At 41.0% G+C, this 24,488-nt stretch overlaps 1 protein-coding gene and 1 pseudogene across 1 annotated transcript; both read left to right on the forward strand.

Moving 5' to 3' along the window:
* Positions 1-10,619: 10,619 nt before the first annotated feature.
* On the forward strand, positions 10,620-11,555 carry LOC138414622 (olfactory receptor 4D1-like). Its single transcript, XM_069542368.1, has one exon. The coding sequence runs from the start codon at positions 10,620-10,622 to the stop codon at positions 11,553-11,555; it is 936 nt and encodes a 311-aa protein (XP_069398469.1).
* Positions 11,556-15,706: 4,151 nt separating this feature from the next.
* On the forward strand, positions 15,707-16,651 carry LOC138414802 (olfactory receptor 4D2-like; annotated as a pseudogene).
* Positions 16,652-24,488: the final 7,837 nt, after the last annotated feature.

Raw genomic sequence — 24,488 nt, forward strand, 5'->3', positions numbered from 1 at the left:
CCTCTAGTTTTATAGTTTCTGGTCTTACATTTAGATATTAATCCATGTTGAGTTTATTTTTGTGTATGGTGTTAAAAAGTGTTGTAGTTTCATTCTTCTACAAGTGGTTGACCAGTTTTCCTAGCACCACTTGTTAAAGAGATTGTCTTTTCTCCATTGTATATTCCTTGTCTCCTTTGTCAAAGATAAGGTATCATAGGTGCATGGATTTATCTCTGTGCTTTCTATTTTGTTCCACTGATCTAAGTTTCTGTCTTTTTGCCAGTACCATACTGTCTTGATGACTGTAGCTTTGTAGTAGAGCCTGGAGTCAGGCAGGTAGATTCCTCTAGTTCCATTCTTCTTCAAGATTGCTTTGACTATTCGAGGTTTTTGGTAATTACATACAAACTGTGAAATTATTTGTTCTAGTTCTCTGAAAAATACCGTTGGTAGCTTGACAGGGATTGCATTGAATCTATAGATCGGTTTGGGTAGTATACTTATTTTCACTATATTGATTCTTCCAATATATTAAGTCATGGTATATTTCTCCATCTATTTGTGTCCTCTTTGATTTCTTTCGTCAGTGTTTTATAATTTTCTATGTGTAGGTCTTTTTTTCCTTTCAGTTCAGTCGCTCAGTCGTGTCCGACTCTTTGCGACCCCATGAATCGCAGCATGCCAGGCCTCCCTGACCATCATCAACTCCCAGAGTTCACTCAGATTCATGTCCATCGAGTCAGTGATGCCATCCAGCCATCTCATCCTCTGTCGTCCCCTTCTCCTCCTGTCCCCAATCCCTCCCAGCATCAGATTCTTTTCCAATGAGTCAGCTCTTCGCATGAGGTGGCCAAAGTACTGGAGTTTCAGCTTTAGCATCATTTCTTCCAAAGAAATCCCAGGGCTGATCTCCTTCAGAATGGACTGGTTGGATCTCCTTGCAGTCCAAGGGACCCTCAAGAGTCTTCTCCAACATCGCAGTTCAAAAGCATCAATTCTTCGGCGCTCAGCCTTCTTCACAGTCCAACTCTCACTTCCATACATGATTACTGGAAAAACCATAGCCTTGACTAGATGGACCTTAGTTGGCAAAGTAATGTCTCTGCTTTTGAATATGCTATCTAGGTTGGTCATAACTTTTCTTCCAAGGAGTAAGCATCTTTTAATTTCATGGCTGCAGTCACCATCTGCAGTGATTTATTCCTAAGTATTTTATTCTTTTCATTGCAATGGTGAATGGAATTGTTTCCTTAATTTCTCTTTCTGTTCTCTCATTATTAGTGTATAGGAATGCAAGGGATTTCTGTGTGTTAATTATATATCCTGCAACTTCACTGTATTCATTGATTAGCTCTAGTAATTTTCTGGTGGAGTATTTAGGGTTTTCTATGCAGAGGATCATGTCATCTGCAAACAGTGAGAGTTTTACTTCTTCTTTTCCAATCTGGATTCCTTTTATTTCATTTTCTGCTCTGATTGCTATGGCCAAAACTTCCAAAACTATGTTGAATAATAGTGGTGAGAGTGGGCACCCTTGTCTTGTTCCTGACTTTAAGGAAAATGCTTTCAGTTTTTCACCATTGAAGATAATGTTTGCTGTGGGTTTATCATATATGACTTTTATTATATTGAGGTATGTTCCTTCTATCCTTGCTTTCTGGAGGGTTTTTATCATAAATAGATGTTGAATTTTGTAAAAGGCTTTCTCTGTATTATTGAGATAATCATATGGTTTTTATCTTTCAATTTGCTAATGTGGTGTATTACATTGATTGATTTGTGGATATTGAAGAATCCTTGCATCCCTGGTATAAAGCCCACTTGGTCATGATGTAGGATATTTTTAATATGTTGTTGGATTCTGTTTGCTAGAATTTTGTTAAGGATTTTTGCACCTATGTTCATCAGTGACATTGGTCTGTAGTTTTCTTTTTTGTGGCATCTTTGTCTGGTTTTTGGTATTAGGGTGATGGTGGCCTCCTAGAATGAGTTTGGAAGTTTACCTTCTTCTGCAATTTTCTGGAAGAGTTTGAGTAGGATAGGTGTTAGCTCTTCTCTAAATTTTTGGTAGAATTCAGCTGTGAAGGCGTCTGGTCCTGGGCTTTGTTTGTTGGAAGATTTCTGATTATGGTTTCAATTTCTGTGCTTGTGATGGGTCTGTTAAGACTTTCTATTTTTTCCTGGTTCAAGTTTGGAAAGTTATATTTTTCTAAGAATTTGTCATTTCTTCCAAGTTGTCCATTTTATTTGCATATTGTTGCTAATAGTAGTCTCTTATGATCCTTTGTATTTCTGTGTTGTCTGTTGTGATTTCTCCATTTTCATTTCTAATTTTGTTGATTTGATTCTTCTCCCTTTGTTTCTTGATGAGTCTGGATAATGGTTTGTCAACTTTATTTATCTTCTCAAAGAACCAGCTTTTAGCTTTGTTGATTTTTACTATGGTCTCTTTTGCATTTATCTGCCTTAACTTTTAAGATTTCTTTCCTTCTACTAACTCTGGGGTTCTTCATTTCTTCCTTTTCAAGTTGCTTTAGGTGTAGAGTTAGGTTATTTATTTGACTTTTTTCTTGTTTCTTGAGGTAAGCCTGTATTGCTATGAACCTTCCCCTTTGCACTCCTTTTACAGTGTCCCATAGGTTTTGAGTTGTGTTTTCATTTTCATTCATTTCTATGCATATTTTGATTTCTTTTTTTTAATTTCTTCTGTGACTTGTTGGTTATTAAGAAGTGTGTTGCTCAGCCTCCATATGTTGGAATTTTTAGTAGTTTTTCTCCTGTAATTGACATCTAATCTTACTGCACTGTGGTCAGAAAAGATGCTTGGAACGATTTCAATTTTTTTGAATTTATAAAGCTATATTTATGGCCCAGGATGTGATCTATCCTGCAAAGGGTTCCATGTACACTTGAGAAAAAGGTGAAATTCATTGTTTTGGGGTGAAATGTCCTATAGATATCAATTAGGTCCAACTGGTGCATTGTATTATTTAAAGTTTGTGTTTCCCTATTAATTTCCTGTTTAGTTGATCTATCCATAGATGTGAGTATGGTATTAAAGTCTCCCACTATTATTGTGTTATTGTTAATTTCCCCTTTCATACTTGATAGCATTTGTCTTACATATTGCAGTGCTCCTATGTTGGGTGCATATATATTTTTAATTGTTATATCTTCTTCTTGGATTGATCCTTTGATCATTATGTAATGTCCTTCTTTGGCTCTTTTCACAGACTTTATTTTAAAGTCTATTTTATCAGATATGAGTATTGCTACTGCTGCTTTCTTTGGGTCTCCATTTATGTGAAATATCTTTTTCCAGCCCTTCACTTTCATCCATATGTGTCCCTTGTTTTGAGGTGGGTCTCTTGTAGACAGCATTTATAGGGGTTTTGTTTTTGTATCCATTCAGCCAGTCTTTGTCTTTTTGTTGGGGCATTCAACCCATTTACATTTAAGGTAATTATATATGTCTCGGGGTGTTTTGCCTTGGGTTATTCCTGTTTGGGACTCTCTGTGTTTCTTGGACTTGGGTGATGATTTCCTTCCCCATTTTAGGGAAGTTTTCAACTATTATCTTCTCAAGTATTTTCTCAAGGCCTTTCTTTTTGTCTTCTTCTTCTGGGACTCCCATGATTCGAATGTTGGGGCATTTGACATTGTCCCAGAGGTCTCTGAGGTTGTCCTAGTTTCTTTTAATTATTTTTTCTTCTCTGCTTCATTTATTTCTCCCATTCTATCTTTCACATCTCTTATTCTATCTTTTGCCTCGGTTATTCTACTGTTGGTTCCCTCCAGAGTGTTTTTGATCTCAGTTATTGCATTATTCATTATTGATTTACTCTTTTTTATTTCTTCTAGGTCCTTGTTAAACATTTCTTGCATCTTCTCAATCCTTGTCTCCAGTCTATTTATCTGTAACTCCAATTTGTTTTCAAGATTTTAGATCATCTTTACTATCATTATTCTGAATTCTTTTTCAGGTAGACTCCTTATCTCCTCCTCTTTTGTATGGTTTGGTGGGCTTTTATCCTGTTCCTTTACCTGCTGAATATTTCTCTGCCTTTCATCTTGTTTAGATTGCTGCATTTGGGGTAGCCTTTCTGTATGCTGATAGTTTGTGGCTCCTCTTTAATGTGGAGGTTCCTCCCTGTGGGTGGGGTTGGACAAGTGGCTTGTCAAGGTTTTCTGGTTTGGGAAGCTTGCATCAGTGTTCTGGTAGGTGGAGTTGGATCTCCTCTCTCTGGAGTGCAATGAAGTGTCCAGTAGTGAGTTTTCAGGTGTCTCTGGGTTTGGTGTGACTTTTGGCCACCTGTATTTTAATGCTCAGAGTTATATTCCTGTGTTGTTGGAGAATAATCTTCATATATCTTGCTCAGAAACTTGTTGGCTCTTGTGTGGAGCTTGATTTCATTGTAAGTATGGAAGTTTTTTGATGAGCTCTTCTTGATCAATGTTCTCTGGATTCAGGAGTTTTCTGTAGTTCTCAAATTTTGTATTTAAGCTTTCTGCCTCTGGCATTCAGTCTTATTTTTACAATAGCCTCAAGACTTCTCCATCCATACAGCACTGATGATAAAACATGTAGGTTAATGATGAAAAGCTTCTCCGCAGTGAGGGACACCCTGAGAGGTTCACAGAGTTACATGGAGAAGAAAAGAGGGAGGAGGGAGATAGAGGTGACGAGGAGGAGAAGAGAGGAAATCAAAAGGGGAGAGAGCAAGCTAGCTAGTCATCAGTTCCCTATGTGCTCTCCACAGTCTGGACCCCTCAGAGAAGAGAAGAGGCAGGAAGGAGACAGAGGTGACCAGGAGGAGAAAAGGGGGAATCAAAAGGAGAGAGACAGATCCAGCCAGTAATCAGTTCCCTAAGTGTTCTCCACAGCCAGGATCACACAAGGGGATTCACAGAGTTGGGTAGAGAAGAGAAGGGGAAGGGAGGTGATAGAGGTGACCTGGTGGAGAAAAAGGTGAGTCAAAAGGGGGAGAGAGCAATCAAGCCAGTAATCACACTCCTAAGTAAAAATGGGTTCTGAACACTAGGTTCTTAAAGGTACAAAATTGATAACAAACACCAAAAAGCAAAGACTAAAAATCTAGAGTAGAGGTTAGACTCTCAAAAATACAGTATTAAAAAAATAACAAAAATTATAAATATATATATATATGAAATTTAGTTTAAAAACAGGGTATTTTTTGCAAGGTAATAGTAGGTTATAAAAATGAAAATTAAAGGAGTAATAACCACAGACTGGCTCCAAATATGAAAAGGAGTATGTCAAGGCTGAATATTGTCACCCTGCTTATTTAACTTCTATGCAGAGTACATCATGAGAAACACTGGGCTGGAGGAAGCACAAGCTGGAATCAAGATTGTGGGGAGAAATATCAATAACCTCAGATATGCAGATGACACCACCCTTATGGCAGAAAGTGAAGAGGAACTAAAAGGCCTCTTGATGAAAATGAAAGAGGAGAGTGAAAAAGTTGGCTTAAATTTCAACATTCAGAAAACGAAGATCATGGCATCTGGTCCCATCACTTCATGGGAAAGAGATGGGGAAACAGTGGAAACAGTGTCAGACTTTATTTTTGGGGGCTCCAAAATCACTGCAGATGGTGACTGCAGCCATGAAATTAAGACGCTTACTCCTTGGAAGAAAAGTTATGACCAACCTAGATAGTATATTCAAAAGCAGAGACGTTACTTTGCCAACAAAGTTCTGTCTAGTCAGGGCTATGGTTCTTCCAGTGGTCATGTATGGATGTGAGATTTGGACCATGAAGAAGGCTGAGCACCAAAGAATTGATGCTTTTGAACTGTGGTGTTGGAGAAGACTCTTGAGAGTCTCTTGGACTGCAAGGAGATCCAACCAGTCCATTCTGAAGTAGATCAGCTCTGGGATTTCTTTGGAAGAAATGATGCTAAAGCTGAAACTCCAGTACTTTGGCCACCTCATGAGAAGAGTTGACTCATTGGAAAAGACTCTGATGCTGGGAGGGATTGGGGGCAGGAGGAGAAGGGGACGACCTAGGATGAGATGGTTGGATGGCATCACTGACTAGATGGACATGACTCTGAGTGAACTCTGGGAGTTGGTGATGGACAGAGAGGCCTGGTGTGCTGTGATTCATGGGGTCGCAAAGAGTCGGACACGACTGAGCGACTGAACTGAACTGGAAGAATTTAAAAATTACAAAATTATAACAGTAAAATGTATCTAGGAATTTCTCTGGAGCTGTTGAGGGCAGTGTGGGGTCAGTTCAGTTTCAGATAGTCCCTCGTTCCAGCTTCTACTTCTTCTCAAGGTCTATAGGCCCCTTCCAATGTAGTCACTAAAGGGTTTTAATCTGTTGCACCTGTCACTTCCAGTGCAATTCCCTCTTGGTTTATTTTGGCTTCCTCTGTTTGCAAGTCTCTTCAGTGTCTAATTTCCACCCTGACACAAGGCGGCAAAGGTGGTCACTTATTTAGGCACAATTGTTCAGTTGTCCTGTGGGGAGGGAGAAACACTGCAAAGAAACATCACTGGTGTGTGTGGGGAGTGCTCGCAGTGTCTGGGCCACATTGGGTTTGCCCCCAGTCCTGGTGTGCTTTGCCGGTCTACACTGCTCAGGCTCCAGGTTGCTCTGCAGGGGAACTGTCTAAAGTGGGCCCTGGGTTGCGTGCACTTCCCAGGTCTAAGCTGTTCAGGTTCAGGGTCTCGGATACTCCACAAAGGCACAGACTTGGTTGGAAGTCACAGCTAGGTGTGTAATCTGTGGGTTCTTTTTTGTTTTTTTTTTTCCCCTCCCAGTTATGTTGCCTTTCAAGATTCCAAAACTCCCCAGAGACCCGCTGGTGAGAGGGTTTCCTGGTGTTTGGAAACTTCTCCTCTTTCACAACTCCCTCCCCGGGATGGGTCTCCATCCCTAAGTCTTTTGTCTCTCTTTTTATCTTTTATATTTTGCCCTACTTCCTTTTGAAGAAAATGGTCTGCCTTTCTGGGTGCCTGGTGTCCTCCGCCAGCATTCAGAAGTTGTTCTGTGGAATTTGCTCAGCGTTCAAATGATCTTTAGATGAATTTTGGGGGGAGAAAGTGGTCTCCCCATCCTATTCCTCCATCATCTTCTAGAATACAGCCAATTAATTTTTTTTAAGTAAGCTGTCAAACCAATGGTCTTGATAATGTGAGAGAGAAACTGTCCATCATACTGACAAGAGCAGTGAAACTCAGTCATTCTCAAACTGTGGCCCCAGATAAGTAGCACTAGCATCACATGAAAAGTTGTTAGAAATGCTAATTCCCTGTAGACCTCAGCCATCCAAGAGCTACTGAATCTTAGGTTTAGCATCCCCTTCAGATGATTCAGGTGCATGCTTACAGTCTCTGAAATGGGTCCTTCCAAAAATCCTGGAAACTTTCAGAGAATCTGATTTTTCTAATCTTGATCTCCTAATCTTATATGTCATGAATCTCTATAATTTTCAGTGTCCTTTGTTGACTTTTCTTTTGTTTAGGTTGTGTGTGTGTGTATTTGATTCTTATTTTGTTTTCATTGTTGTTGTTGTTGTTTCCTCAAGGTAAGCCTCTTAAACGGTGTTTTCGAGAGACTTAGAAACTTTTTTAACAACTCCCATTGTTCCCTCACCCTAGCGGGAATTGTTTCAACTTTGCTTCCTGAGCTCAGTCCAATAATTTCTCCCTGAGAATATGGACTCTTCCCCAGGGTCATGACTCATGTGTGTCAGTGATGCCAGAGATGAGGAAGCTGTGAGGCCGTATGGAGAGAGTCTCCCAGAAAGTGTAAGACATGAACTCTCTTCTCCCATCCAGGCCTGAAGAAAGGTGAGAGCCTGAGGGTTTCCACACCCTCAGATAGGTCAATGATAGTTAGGTTCTTAGAAACACTTGTTGGAGGGTGGGGAGAATAAACAAGTGACCTAGACTTGATGGTACTAAGTGTAATGTTGGAGAAGAGCTTTGGGAAGAAATCTGAGGGTGGGTATATGCTATTAAAACAGCTGCTTCAGGTTGCATGTAAAACCCAGTACTTTTAGCAACCAAATATAGACCTGCCCTTATAAGACAGGGAACAGAAGATAGGTAAAATCACTTTAAAAATCTCCACATAATTAATTACCTATTTAATACATTAATTGGACAATATTCACTGAGCATAAGGTGTATCAGAGTTGCTGTTCCAAGTTCTGGGGTTACCAAAATATTGAAATTATGATGTGGTTGGTTGAGGGGAGAAGTTTAAAAAAATGAATGATAATAAACCTGTAACAGAGGTTTGTTTTCAATGTTTGTATGTTTATGTTTGTATATGTGTCTGTTATTCACTCAACTGTGTCTGAATCTTTATGATCTCATGGATTGTAGCCTGCCAAGGTCCTCTGTCCATGAAATTCCCCAGGAAAAATTACTGGAGTGGGTTGTCATTCCCTTCTCCAGGGGATCTTCCTGACCCAGGGATGGAACTGCGGTTTCCTGCACTGCAGGCAAATTCTTTATCATCTGAGCCACAAGGGAAGCCCCATTTTTTATGTTTAAGAACATTGAAAAATGAGGAATTTGTTCTGCATGGGAGAAATAATGAGAAGAGTGATGAAAACGGTGATATTCGCATTGACTTTTTCTATGGTTGAGAAGATGAAGAAAATTGCAGGAAACAAAAAGGGAAATAAATACACAGCATCTTTAAGACTATTTTCCATTAAAGAGCTAGTGGATCACCAGAGGTGGAGGTACTAATTAGAAAGGCAGATGGAACTTACATTTAAAGCCCTGTGTGACATGCTGAATTGTATGCACATGTATATGTTTCTACCCTGACTTGATCCACAAAGTATTATATGTGTCTCCTAAGGGGCTCTGGTGGAATCACTACAAGAATAGATGTGAGAGGGGAACATGATCAGATTAGCATTCTGAAAGGTCTGGACAGCTGTGTAGAAGGTGTACTGGAATGAAAGATGAAAGGGAAAATTAAAAAGGGAGTAATCCCTGAGAGATAACGGATTTCAGGAAGTCAGGTGAGAGTGGGTGGAGATTGAGAGGAAGCCAAAGGAATAGGGAGGGCACTTAGCCCTCGCCTTTTGCCTCTGTCCCACTCCTTCCCCCGCCACACCACCTTTCCATGTCTTCTTCCTTCACCATTCTATTCCCCCAGCTTCCTTCCTTATGATAAATTTTCTCCTTTGAATTCTTCATTTATTTCACTTTCTTTTACTTCAACGTTTTTTTCTTCTACCCTTGGATCAATACCACCTTCTGAAATTGCCGTCATTTCAGAAGAACTCTAAGTCCCCTTCAAACAATGTATTTATGTATTTCTTCACTAATGAAATACTTACTCCATGCCATTTTCCCACATATAATCTGAGGAGCCTCATTTAGTAAGGGTTACCTACCCTGGAGGTTGGAAAGAAATGGAATGTTCCAGATGTGCAGCTGTATTCAGAGACTCCCTCACATGTCCTGAACCCCAATAACTTTTAACACACCTAGCAGTTAACCCCAGTTAACACCACCTAAATTGGAATATTTAGGACATTCTCTGCTTTGAGGATTAACCCCATAAACAGCAAAAAAAAATCCTTAAACAGTTCAGCTAAAACTGGATCTCTCTCTCCCAGGTGGCACACTGGTAAATAATCTGCCCTCCAATGCAGGAGTCACAAGAGACCCCTGGGTTGGGAAGATCCCATCCCATGAAGTAGGAAATGGCAACCCACTCTAGTTTTCTTGTCTGGAAAATCTCATGGACAGAGGAGCCTGGGGGGCTACAGCCCATGAAATTACAAAGAGCTGGACATGACTGAAGTGACATAGCACGCGCACTCACACATGCAGGTTTTAATTACCGACCATAAGCAAAGATGGGTAGTGAAGGGCACAAATAAATTGGGAAATCAAGGCCTATGTGTCTAGCACATTATGACGAAATTCAGAAGGGAAATCAGGCACATGAGAACTTCATGAACATTCTGTTGCTTTCACTGTTGCATGAAAAAAGATGGATATAATATTCACGCTTTCTAATAACTCTAATTGAAAATAACCTGTAAGTTATGTAAAACATAATAGGTTTTTAAAATAAATTAATATTTAAAAAGGAAAAATGATTGGTGTAAAAATGTAGAGACTGGAGTAGAGTAGAAGACTACACAGAGGAGAGTGATTAATATTTATTATTCTAAATACTATCCTGGGAAGTCTATGTGTCATTTTATTTAATCCCTTAGCCAATTTCTATAAAGAAAACATATTTCTTTCAGATGCAGAAACTGAGACTCACATTAAATAGCTTACTCAAGGCCAAATCTCAAAGAAATAGAAGTTCTCAAATTCAATTCTGTTTGGTTTCACTCTAAGTATCTTCCCAGCTAGATTACACTGAATCTTGGAAAGGCAGGTGGCATGTGTCTGGACGGCTTTAAGATATCTCACGTATGTTTTTCCCAGCACCAACTAGTAAACTTTCCAGAGACAAGGTCATTCAGTCAGCACTTGGTATTGTAATCTGTACATAAGAATGCCCATTATATTGTCTTGGACAACTGAATTGAGCCCTTGAGCACTAAGAGGGCAAGCAACAACTTCATGCCTATCTCTGGTGTGTTTTCTTTAGGAGTATGCAGAAGACATCATGGATTCAGGGAACCTCACGTGGGTATCAGAATTTGTCTTCCTAGGGTTCTCACAGAACCAGAAGCTCCAGCTTTTCTTGTTTCTGGTGTTCCTGTTTGTCTACACAACCACTGTCATGGGAAACCTCCTCATCATGGTGACAGTGACCTCTGATTCCAGGCTCCACACACCCATGTATTTCCTGCTGAGAAACCTGGCAGTCATAGATGTCTGCTTCTCCTCAGTCACTGCCCCAAAGATGCTGGTGGACTTCCTCGCTGAGAAGAAGACCATCTCCTATGAGGGCTGCATGACTCAGATCTTCTTCTTCCACTTTCTGGGAGGTGGGACTCTCCTCTTCCTTTCAGTGATGGCCTATGACCGCTACATAGCCATCTCCCAGCCTCTCCACTACATCACCATCATGAACACTCGAGTGTGTGTGGGGCTGGTGGTTGCTGCCTGGGTAGGGGGCTTTGTCCACTCCATTGTCCAGCTGGTTCTGATGCTCCCATTGCCTTTCTGTGGACCCAACATCCTAGATAACTTCTACTGTGACATTCCACAAGTGCTGAGGCTTGCCTGCATGGACACCTCCCTCCTGGAGTTCCTTATGATCTCCAACAGTGGGATGCTGGTCCTCATCTGGTTCCTCCTCCTTCTGATCTCTTACACAGTCATTCTGGTGATGCTGAGGTCGCACTCTGGGCAGGCGAGGAGGAAGGCAGCTTCCACCTGCACCATCCACATCATTGTTGTGTCTATGGTCTTCATTCCCTGTATCTATATCTATGCCCGGCCCTTCACCTCTTTCCCCATGGACAAAGCTGTGTCCATCAGCCAAACAGTTATCACCCCCATGCTCAACCCAATGATCTACACCCTGAGGAACCAGGAGATGCAGGCAGCAGTGAAGAGATTGGGCAAGCGCCTAGTGATTTCCAGTAGGGAGTGAACTTAAAATAGGTTGATTTTAAAAGACAAATCTTCTCAATGAACCTTTGTTTTCCATGTGAGATGTGGAAAATATGGAGTGTGATGGTTGAAATTAAACTGATATTTCCACAGACATTTTCCTGTGTCAGCTCTTTTGTTAGTTACTTTCAGACTTCTCTCTCATTCTTACAAAGCTGACAGAAGGTATGGTAGTAATATAGAGTTTTACAAACGAGAAAACTCAGAGAGAAAAAACTTGCTCAGTGATGAACAGCAAGTGAGGGGCAGAGCTTGGCCAGGAGATGGCTCCTCTGACTCCAGGTTTTGAGGCAGGAGATATGGGTGGGATTTGAAACTCAGAGTATCTCGCCATCACAAAGGAAAACTTAGAGAGTTCCTCTTTTATGGGTGAATATCTCTGCTGAATGGTCAACACTTCCATGTCAAATCTGGAGCAATTACATTTGTTCTCCTCCCTGCTCTTTGCCTCTTTCCCTACTGTGGTATTTCAGAAGTGATATCATTTGCTAAGCTTCTAAATATGTTTCATCCTCAAAGTACATATTTATCCACACTTTGGATTGGGTCTTTCTTGACCAAATACTTCTTGGATATTCTGCAGGATATTCTACTTTAGTGACCAAATCTTTATATACTTTGGATGATATGGCTATGAGGACAATGTTGTGGGTGGTTGGGGAACCCAGGCTTGAGAGGGCAGGGACCTTGTCCTGCTTCCTGAGGGAGTCCAGTAGTTTCTCCCCAAGGATATACTCTTGTCTCCTAGGGTCACTCTCCTTGTTGTATGGGTGATGTGTGGGCACTGGCTGGGAAACTGATCCTGCAGATAAAGGATCTCTAACAAGACGGATGACCTGACGACTCTTTTCCATTCTGGCCTGAAGGAAGGTGTGAAACTAAGATTTTCTCACCTGCATATAGAGCAGCTGTAAGAAGCATCCAGAAACTTGTTGGAGAATGTAGAGAATAAATAAGTGATATGGACTCCATGCTAGTCAATCTAAAGCCTGAGGATAACCTCAAGTGTAATGGAGGGGATACAAGGCATTCAAAATAGATTCCTCAAGTGGCAAGTGAAAACCAGGCTTTAACCACCAAGTTACACTTGGTCTTGTGATTTGGAGGGAAGATGCTGAGAGCAAAGGATAAGGTGATACACCCCACAATTTATCACATGGTCAAATTGAACAAGATCATGTAATTATCTCGTAATGCATTAGAATAGGAACATATTTGAGCAAGTACTAAGTCAGAGTTGCTATTATAGGTGCTGGGGCTACTAAATTATTGAATTTACAATCTAGTTAAGAGAAAGAACAAGAAAGATATGATAAAAGTTGTAACAAATGTACTTACAAAATGTTATTGGAATCGGAACCCAGAGAAATGGATTAATTCTGCATGCGAGAAATGGAGGAGTCACAGAGGTGATATCTGAGGACTTCAAGGTTGAGAAGGTAGTAGAAGGTATTTCAGGAAACAGAATGCATTGCTAAAGCTACAGAAATAACCAAACATATAGCATGTGTGAGACACCATGGATTCCTGACTGCCATCTGTTCCCAGGTAACAGAGATACTGATAAGAAACGTAGATGGAGCCTACGTTTTAGAACTTGCTGTGACCCACTGAGAGGAAGTTGCATGCACATATGTAAGCGTGTCTTTGAACCATGAACTAACCCTCAGTGCATGTTAGGCAGCTTCTAAGAGTCTGAGTTGTTTGTTTTTTTAATAGTCAAACTTTTTATCCAAAAAGAAACAAGAAAAAAAGATCCAAAAAAATTGAAACATGTGTATTGCCATATGTGGAACAGATCGCCAGTCCAGATTCGATGCATGAGACAGGGTGCTCAGGGCTGGTGCACTGAGATGACCCTGAGGGATGGGATGGGGAGGGAGGTGGGAGCGGGGTTCAGGATGGGGAACTGTAGAAATTATAGAGATTATTTTATTTTAAAAAAATAAGCTTAAAATCTGTAGAACTAATAGAAAACAAAAACTAAGATGATAAATATAAACATGTATGTCAGTAATTACATTAAATTTATTCAGACTAAATGTCCCAGTTAAAACAACAAAGATTGTTATACTGAATAAAAATTTAAAATCTAACTTTATGCAGCTTACAAGACAAAACTTAAATGTAATTTAATAGAGTGAAATAATACTATCATTATACATAGCACTCAAACACTAACTAAAAAACAGCTCCCTGGGACAACCCAGAGGGATGGGGTGGGGAGGGCGGCGGGAGGTGGGGTTCAGGATGGGGGGGACACATGTCCACCCATGGCTGATTCATGTTGATGTATGGCAAAAAACCACCACAATATTGTAAAGTAATTATTCACCAGTTAAAATTAATTAATTAATTAAAAAAAACACAAAATAGCCAATGCAGTTAGACTAATATTAGAAAAGCAGATTTTTTTAAATAATAAAGAGGGATAATTCATAATATTAGATGAGGAATACACTGAGAAGATGGAATAATTCTAAATTTGTGTGTACCTAAAATATCACCTGTGAATATATAAAGCCAATATCAGCATCATTAAATGCAGAATTTTTTTTAAATCCCAGAAGCATAGTTGTAGATATTAATATACATCTAAGATTCTGAGTTTTAAGCTGTGAATCCTTGATAGTCATTAAAAGATTATAATGAGCTACCAGTTTAGAAAGGTCTCTATGACAGTGACATAGAAGATGGAGTGAAGTGGATGCAGATGGAAGCGGAAGGATGAGGCTAAAATGACCCCTATTGGATAACAGATTGCAGGAGGCAGGTAAGGGGGTGGAAAGGCAGGGGACTGAGGAGCCACTTAACCCTCACTTTTCACCTCTATCTCTTACCCTCCGTGTCCTCCATCATCTTTATTCCCAGTCCGCCTCTCCCCTCCACCTTTACATTCCCCTTCCTTCCTCTCCCTTCCTCTTAATCTCCCCTCTTTATTGCTTTGTCTATTTTATTTCTCTTATATCAACATCTTCCTTTCTCTTCTATCCTTATATTCAGTAACATCTTCTAAAATTCTAGTTTCACTAAGAAGAGTTCTTCCATTCCCTTTCATACAAGATCCATCATCCCTTTTTAACCCAGACAATCTGTCTCCCCCATCTCATGTTGCAGCACACACACCACATATTCTATTAATTCATCCAGTAAGGGACCATCTACACCAGTGAAGGAAGGCATTCCCTATAGATATTCACTCACACAGCAGTCAAAAGATTTTGAGTATTGACTGCCAGAAAAGATGGGTACTGTAGTGCACAAATAAATTATAAGATGCATATTTATCCCTCTGCAAACATTTAGTTGAATTATGGATGGAAAATACAGAAACACAAAAAGTCCCTTAACATTATGATGTGGTAACTGTTGCACAAAAAATTTTGGTACAAAATATACTAGATTTTCAAGGAAGGGAGGAGGTTTTAGAGTAGGAGACTACACAGAGGAAAGTGTTTGCCATTTATTATTCCAGACACTCTTGTAGGGACCTTGTGTGTTATTTTAGTTAATCCTCTAGACAATTCTATAAAGAAAGTCATTTTTATTCCTACCATACAAATGGGAAACCTAGAGAGGTTAAGTAATTTCTCCAGGGTCAAATATCAAGGAAATAGAAATTTAACTGCAGGTCTGTTGAACTCCAAGTGTCTTACCACCAGTAGATAACACTGAATCTTTGAAAGGCATGTCGCATGTGTCTCTGGACAGCATTAAGCTATCTTGTGAGTATATACTCGTGTTTGTCTTCAGTTGCTCAGTCATGTCTGACTCTTTGTGACCTCATGGACTATGGCCTGCCAGGCTCCTCTGTCTATGGGACTTTTCAGGCAAGAAGACTGGAGTGGATTGCCATTTCCTCCTCCTGGGGATCTTCCCAACACAGGTATTGAACCCACCTCTCCTGGGTCTCCTGCATCGGCAGGTGGATTCTTTACCACTGAGCCTCCTCAGAAGCCCCTGATGAATATATATTCCAGAACCAACTAGTGAACTCTCCAGAGACAAGACCATTAAGTCAGCACCAGGTATTAGGATCTGCAGGTGAAAATCCATCATCGAGACCTGGACACTCAATTTGAATGAGCCCTTGAGCAATAATGCATCTCTCTCCTGGTGTGTTTTCTTTAGATGTATGGAGAAGACGCCCTGGAATCAGGGAATCTCTCATGTATATCAGCATTTATCCTGGGGCTCTCACAGACTCAGGAGCTCCAGCTCTTCCTGTTTCTGGTGTTCCTGTTTGTCTGCACCACCGGTGTCATGGGAAACCACCTCACCATGTTCACAGTGACCTCTGATTCCAGGCTCCACACACCCATGGATTTTCTGCTGTGAAACTTGGCAGTCATAGACATCTGTTTCTCCTCAGTCCCTGCCCCAAAGGTGCAGTGGACTTCCTCGCTGAGAAGAAGAGCATCTCCTACCAGGACTACGAGGCTCAGGTCTTCTTTCTCCACTTTCTGGGAGGTGTCATGACCTTCTTCTCTACGAAGGTCTATGACCATTACATAGCCATCTCCCGGCCCCTCTACCATGTCACCATCATGAGCATTCCGCTCTGTGTGGGGCTGGTGGTGACAGCCTGGATGGTAGGTTTTGTTCATTCCATCTCCCAACTGGCTCTGATGCTCCCACTGCCTTTTTGTGGCCCCAGTGTCCTAGATAACTTCTACTGGGATGTTCTACAAGTTCTGAGACTTGCCTGCACTGACACTTCTGTCCTGGAGTTCCTCATGATCTGCAACAGTGGGATGCTGGATGTCATCTGGTTCCTCCTCCTCCTGGTCTCCTACTCAGCCATCCTGGTGATGCTGAGGTCCCACTCAGGGCAGGCAAAGAGGAAGGCAGCTTCCACCTGCACCACCCACATCATCGTGGTGTCTATGGTCTTCATTCCAAGCATTTACCTCTATGCCCGGCCCTTCATCTCCTTCTCCATGGACAAGACTGTATCCATCAGCCACACGGTCAAGAACCCCATGCTTGCCCATGATCGACACCCTGATGAACCAGGAGATGCAGGCAGCACTCAAGAGACTACACTCACATCAGTTGGATTGTACAAAGGAATGACAGTGGGTAGATCACTTTGGCCTTGTTTTCCACTTGTAAGGTGGAGAGAGAGCTTCTGTGTCTGCCGTGTTCATATCTCCTGGATGGGTTGTGACGGTGCTCATAGAAGTAAATGCACAGTGAACCTAAGCAACATATTCAGATTTTTAGGAAAATGGATAGTATCCTTATTTTTGTTTCTAATGGTTGTTTGAACACTCCTATAATGATAGAATGTGTTGTCACAGAAACATTCTGGAAAGTCCCACCCTCCTTTCTGCCTTCTTGGTGGACTGTTTCTTCTTAGGATGACAGCATTTCCCCAGGAGAGCAGTTCTGTTTTTTGTATTTTGACCCCTTTACCTAGTACCCCATTTAGGTGTGAGTCTGGGTTGTTGGAAACTGCCCAGCACTCTGAGTCTTAAGCCTTCAATTGAAGACCCTAAGCCATCACTTACCAAAGGATGACCTTGAATGAGACACCTGAGGTCTCTTGGCCTCATGATATTTTCCTCAACACACTTGCTAGAATTAATATCTGACCCAAACCCTCTAGCTTTATTATAAGAATCAAACTGAAAATACTGTGAGAAAACATTGTACCAGATATTTTATTTAATTTGCAAACTTGAAATTATATGAATGTTGTTTTTCTCTATATTTTAATATAGTATAAGTAATTATAACAAGTGAAAGATTATGTATAAAATGCTTCTAAGGTATAAAACACTATATTATATTATATGAAAGAACCAGCCTATACTAATAACTTACACCTGGCTATAGGTGCTTTCCATCACATCACTTCTTTGGAGATGAAACCACATTCTTGAATTTAGTGTTTATCATTCCATTGCTTATAAAAACAATTTTATCACATATTAACATATTCAGTATATTGCTTTGTTTTGCTTTTTTGAGATTTATACAAATGAAAGATTGCACAGAATATTCTAGAATTTGCTTTTTTCACTCCACATTCTTCCTAAATGTCCACATTGCTTTGTTTGGCTATATTTCATTCATATGCACTGCTGTGTAATATTCCATTGTAAGAATAAGTTTATTTAGATTGTTTCCAGTTTTTACTCTTGGAACAACACTCTTTTGAATGTTCTACTTGTCTTCAGTTGTTATGTTGAGGAGCTATGGATTAAATACCTTGAAATGGAATTGCTGAATTGTGAGATCTTCAAAGATTTACTTTTACAAAGTAGTGCCAAATTGTTTTCCAAAGTTGTACTAAACTACATGGTCAGCTACATTGCTGAGGTTGATTCACATACTCCTAATTGTTAATATTGTTGGACTTCTTAACTTTTGCCAATTAAGTGACTAAAAAAATGATATGTCACTGCAGTCTTTTTTTTTTAACTGGAGGATTTTTTAAAACATTTATTTATTGCACTGGGTCTTGGTTGCTGCATGTGGGATCTTCCTTGATCTTCATTGCCTTGTGCAGAATCTTTAGTAGCAGCATGTAGGATCTAACGAGGAATAGTTCCCTAATGAGGAATTGAACTCAGGCCCCTGCAATGGGAGCATGGAATATTAGCCTCTAGACCACCAGGGAAGTCCTAGCTTTTTATTTTTAATGTAGAAGTTCTTATACAGAGTGAAGCAAGCCAGAAAGAAAAACACCAATACAGTATACTAACACATATATATGGAATTTAGAAAGATGATAATGATAACCCTGTATGCGAGACAGCAAAAGAGACACAGATGTATAGAACAGACTTTTGGACTCTGTGGGAGAGGGAGAGGGTGGGATGATTTGGGAGAATGGCACTGAAACATGTATACTATCATATAAGAAACGAATTGCCAGTTTATGTTCAATACAGGATACAGGATGCTTGGGGCTGGTGCACTGGGATGATTCAGAGAGATGGTATGGGGTAGGAGGTGGGAGGGGGGTTCAGGATTGGGAACTCATGTACACCCGTGGTGGATTCATGTCAATGTATGGCAAAACCAATACAGTATTGTAAAGTAAAATAAAGTAAAAATAAAAATTAAAAAAAAGAAGTTCTTATATAACTTGCTTACTGATCTATTGTCAGTGTTTGCTATAGTACTGCCTATATTTATTATAATTCTTCCCAGTTTGTAGTTTGTCTTCTTTATTTTTGTGTTAGGGTTATTAATCTTTCATTTTAGTATTGGGTTTTATTTTTTAAAACTGCTTCTTACTCAGAGGACAGAAATATATTCTTGTTTCTTTCAAAGCATGCCAATTATATATAAACTTTTCTATTTCCTTGGTCTTTTCAGTTTTCTTCTCATTAATTTTTCCATTCATTTTGTTTTGTTCTCTTTGTTAGCAGCCTTCCTTAAACTCCTGGTGATTCCTGGCTTCCTGGCTATCTACATTTAAGAGCAAGGCAATAAAATACTAATTGGTACCTCAATGTATTGAAGCTTTTAGATTTTACCTTAGGGATTCTGGTGGAAATCAGCTCTTTATTGGAGGAAACCCAAGTGCCAATACACAGAGGTCTATTTTTCTAGAACTGTTGTTTCTGCAAAGAAAAATGTTGATTTCCTGTCTTTGTCTTAGATGCTTAAGAGATGAGGAAAGTGATGGATCAGTAGCTCTAATTCTTACCTGACCTCCTTCTCTCATTTACATACTCAACTTTTGATTTCGTGACCTCCACTGTTAGAAGAGGTTTTACTGTAAGACAGACTTCATGTCACTTTTAACAGTCTCTCACCTCTGTTTCATCATATTCATTCCCTATTCAGGTGCTTTAAACAAGATAGCTTTCTTCTTGGGGGTCTATTCAAAGCCATTCCCAACCACTTCCCCTTTGTTTGTCCACCTCATGTGTTCATTTTCCCACAACCCTTAGAAGCCAGATTTTCTCATGTGATCCAGGAATGAAAATGACAACAGTGTGTTAGCCAGGGTGCTTCTGGAAAAGCTTTCTCTTCCCTGTGTAGAGGCAAGAGACGCAGGAGGAGAAAGAAATGGCTCTCTACCTGATTCCTCACCTCCAGTCTTTTTTAAAAATTTTATTTTTAAATTGGAGGATAATTGCTTTACAATGTTGTGTTGGTTTCTGGTGTACATCAACATGAATCAGCTATAAGTATACATATATATCCTCCCTCTGAGCCTCCCCGCTCCCACGTCCCCCATCCCACCCTTCTGCGTGCGAGTGTGTGCACTAGGTTGCTTCAGTCATGTCTGACTCTTTGCGACCCTATGGACCACAGCATGCCAGTCTCCTCTGTCCGTGGGATTCTCCAAGCAAGAGTACTGGAGTGGGTTGCCATTTCCTCCTCCAGGGCATCTTCCCGACCCAGGAACGGAATCAGCCTGTCTTACATCCCTGCGTTAGCAGGCTGGCTCCTCACCACTAGCGCCCCCTGGGAAACCCTCCCACCATTCTGCTGCCGCTGCTGCTGCTAAGTCGCTTCAGTCGTGTCCGACTCTGTGCGACCCCATAGACGGCAGCCCACCAGGCTCCCCCGTCCCTGGGATTCTCCAGGCAAGAACACTGGAGTGGGGTGCCATTGCCTTCTCCCACCATTCTAGGTCATCACAAAGCACCGAGCTGAGTCCCCTGTTTTACACGGCAACTTCCCACTAGCTACCTAGCCTACATTTGGTGATGTATATATGCCAATGCTACTGTCAATTCACCCCACCCTCTCCTTCCCAATCTGGGTCCACAAGCTGGTTCTCTACATCTGTCTCTCTATTCCTGCCCTGAAAATAGGTTAAGTACCATTTTTCTAGATTCCATATATATCTGTTGATATACAATACTTGTTTTTCTCTTCTGACTTACTTTCTGTCATACCTCACTCTATATGACAGACTCTAGGTTCAACCACATCACTACAAATGACCCAATTTCATTTTTTAGGCCTGAGTAATATTCCACTGTGTATATATGCACCACATCTTTATCCATTCATCTGTTGATGAACATTTAGGTTGCTTCCGTGTCCTGACTATTGTAAGTAATAACCTCCAGCCCTGACATGTGAGGACACACACCATAGTGAAGCATGGAGCATCTTGGCTCAGAGGGGAGAGGCCCAGGGCATCACAGACTCACTGCGTGTCCTGATATCACTGAGCTGTGGGTCCCTCTTGGTTCACTACCTTTCACTCCTGATTTTTCTTAATTACCTTTTTATCCTCCTCCTTCCTTCTTGGCTCCCATCTCCCTTTCCCCTTCTCCTCTAGCTCTTCACAGCCTCACATCTTTGATGATTTTGAAGCTGGGATGGCCTGAGTCCCAAACACAGGACAGTTATAAACCTTTAACTGCCTTCATCAAGTCTTCTCTGAAACAGGAGGGTATGAATAAACAAAGGAGCGATATACCACTATGTCCATCCTCTCAGCTCTCTCCTCTCTCCTCCTCCCTGCTGCCGCATAGACCCTGGTCTGCAGGTCACTCTTCTGCAAACCTCCTCCACGTGTTCTCACCTCCCTGAATGTAAAACCTTAATGTATGAGCCTGGTTCTTTAACTCTATGCTGAGTGATCCCTGCCTGCTCTCCACCTAATGTCCCACCACTTACCCTGTGCTCCAGCCTCGTTGAGGCTTTCAGGGTTCATGGAGTGTATGCTGTCCCATTTCAGCTCTGAATCTCTGTTCTTCCTGCCAGATACACACTTTCCCTCTTTTGTCTACTAACACACTTGAACTTCTCCTCTTTTTGAATGTCATCACTGCTCCAAAGTCTTTCTTCTCTTCCAGTCATGGTTAGCTGCTCAGCCTTTAAACATTTGAGCATTCCCCTGATAGAGCTATCTCCTCTCTAAAGTGCATTTATGTGTTTCTAGGTCTGTCTTCCTCATCAGCCTAGAGAAGAGAAGGTATGTCTTATATTTGTATCTTCAGCATTGAGCATAGAGGTGTACCCAACCTGCCTTTTATTGCTCTTCTACTCTTAAAAAGGATAACTTTCAGTTATGCAAACAAGTGCTGATCTAAATCAAACTGACCACATGGACCACAGCCTTGTCTAACTCAGTGAAACTATGAGCCATGCTGTGTAGGGCCACCCATGATGGACAGGTCAGGTAGAGAGTTCTGACAACATGTGGTCCACTGAGAAGGAGATGGCAAACCACTTCAGTATTCTTGCCTTGAGAACTACAAGAACAGTATGAAAAGGCAAAAAGATGGGACCCTGAAAGATGAACTCCCCAGGTCGGTAGGTGCCCAATATGCTACTGGAGATCCACGGAGAAATATCTCCAGAAAGAATGAAGACATGGAGCCAAAGTGAAGACAGCACCCAGTTATGGATGTGGCTGGTGATGGAAGTAAAGTCTGAAGCTGTGAAGAACAATATTGCTTAGGAACCTGGAATCCTAGGTCCATGAATCAAGGTAAATTCAGTTCAGTTCACTTCTGTCACTCAGTCATGTCTGACACTTTGCGACCCCATGGATAGCAGCACACCAGGCTTCCCTGTCCATCACCAACTCCCAGAGTTTACTTAAACTCATGTCCATTGAGTTGGTGATGCCATCCAACCATCTCATCCTCTATCTTCACCTTCTCCACCTCCTTTCAGTCTTTCCCAGCATCAGGGTCTTTTCCAAGGAGTCAGTTCTTTTCATCAGGTGGCCAAAGTATTGGAGTTTCAGCCTCAGCATCTGTCCTTCCAATGAATATTCTGGATAAATTTCCTTTAGGATTGACTGATGGATCTCCTTGCATTCAAGGAACTCTCAAGAGTCTTCTCCAATACCACAGTTCAAAAGCATCAATTCTTCAGCACTCAGCTTTCTTTATAGTCCAACTCTCACATCCATATGTAACTACTGGAAAAACCATAGCTTTGTCTAGATGGGCCTTTGTTGGCAACATAATGTCTCTGCTTTTTAATATGCTCTCTGCTGCTGCTGCTAAGTTGCTTCAGTCATGTCTGACTCTGTGCATCCTCATAGACGGCAGCCCACCAGGGGCCTCTGATCCTGGGATTCTCCAGGCAAGAGTACTGGAGTGGGCTGCCATTTCCTTCTCCAATGCATGCACGCATGCTAAGTCACTTCAGTCTAGGTTGGTCATAGCTTTTCTTCCAGGGAGTAAGTGTCTTTTAATTTCATGGCTGCAGTCACCATCTGCAGTGATTTTGGAGCCCTCCCAAAATAAAGTCTGCCACTGTTTCCACTCTTTCCCCATCTATTTGCCATGAAATGATGGGACTGGATGTCATGATCTTAGTTTTCTGAATGTTGAGTTTTAAGTCAATTTTTTCACTCTCCTCTTTCACTTTCATCAAGAGGCTATTTAGTTCTTCACTTTCTGCCATAAGGGTGGTGTCATCTGCATATCTGAGGTTATTGATATTTCTCCTGGAAATCTTCGTTCCAGCTTCTGCTTAACCAGTCCAGCATTTCTCATGATGTACTCTGCATATGAGTTAAATAAGCAGGGTGACAATATACAGCCTTGACATACTACTTTCCTGATTTGGAACCAGTCTTGTGTTCCATGTCTGGTTTAACTGTTGCTTCTTGACCTGCATACAGATTTCTCAGGAGGCAGGTCAAGTGGTCTGGTATTACCATCTCTTGAAGAATTTTCCATATGCTAAAGTCAAAGGCTTTAGTGTAGTCAATAGAGCAGAAGTAGACGCTATTCTGAACTATCTTGCTTTTTGGATGATCCAACAAATGCTGGCAATTTGATCTCTGGTTCCTCTGCCTTTTCTAAAACCAGCTTGAACATCTGGAAGTTCACAGTTCACGTAGTGCTGAAGCCTGGCTTGGAGAATTTTGAGCATTACTTTACTAGCATGTGAGATGAGTACAATTGTGTGGTAGTTTGAGCATTCTTTGGCATTGTCGACGAATGGGATTGGAAAGGCAACTGACCTTTTCCAGTCCTGCGGCCACTGTTGAATTTTCTAAATTTGCTGGCATATTGAGTGCAGCACTTTCACAGCATCATCTTTTAGGATTTGAAATAGCTCAACAAGAATTCCATCACTTTCACTAGCTATGTCCATAGTGATGCTTTCCAAGGCCCACTTGACTTCACATTCCAGAATGTCTGGCTCTAGGTGAGTGATCACAACATCATGATTATCTGGGTCGTGAAGATCTTTTTTGTACAGTTCTTCTGTGTATTCTTGGCACCTCTTCTAAATGTCTTCTGCTTCTGTTAGGTTCATACCATTTCTGTCCTTTACTGTGCCCATCTTTGCATGAAATGTTCCCTTGGGATCGCTAATTTTCTTGAAGAGATCTCTAGTCTTTCCCGTTCTGTTGTCTTCCTCTATTTCTTTTCATTGATCACCGAGGAAGGCTTCCTTATCTCTCTTTGCTATTCCTTGGAACTCTGCATTCAGCTGGGTATATCTTTCTCTTTTGCCTTTAGTGTCTCTTCTTTTCACAGCTATTTGTAAGACCTCTTCAGACAACCATTTTGCCTTTCATTTTCTTGGGAATAGTCTTGATCACTGCCTCCTATACAATGTCACAAACCTCCATTCATAGTTCTTCAGGCAGTCTGTATATCAGATCTAATCCTTTGAATCTATTTGTCACTTCCACTGTGTAATCATAAGGGATTTGATTTAGGTAAAACTTAAATGGTCTAGTGGTTTTCCCTACTTTCTTCAACTTAAGTCTGAATTTGGCAATAAGGAGTTCATGATCTGAGCCACAGTCAGATCCCAGTCCTCTTTTTGTTGACTGAACTTCTCCATCTTTGGCTGCAAAGAATATAATCAATCTGACTTCAGTATTGACCATTTGATGATGTCCAACACACATTCTTTTGTGTTGTTGGAAGAGGGTGTTTGCTATGACCAGTGCATTCTCTTGACAAAACTCTGTTAGGCTTTGCCCTGTTTCATTCTGTACTCCATG

Source organism: Ovis canadensis, chromosome 11, assembly GCF_042477335.2.
Source record: "Ovis canadensis isolate MfBH-ARS-UI-01 breed Bighorn chromosome 11, ARS-UI_OviCan_v2, whole genome shotgun sequence".
NCBI classification, from domain to species: domain Eukaryota; kingdom Metazoa; phylum Chordata; class Mammalia; order Artiodactyla; family Bovidae; genus Ovis; species Ovis canadensis.

What these genes read in the sequence shown, in the direction of transcription:
- LOC138414622 (XM_069542368.1), top strand. Translation starts at nt 10,620, where the DNA reads ATGGATTCAGGGAACCTCACGTGGGTATCAGAATTTGTCTTCCTAGGG.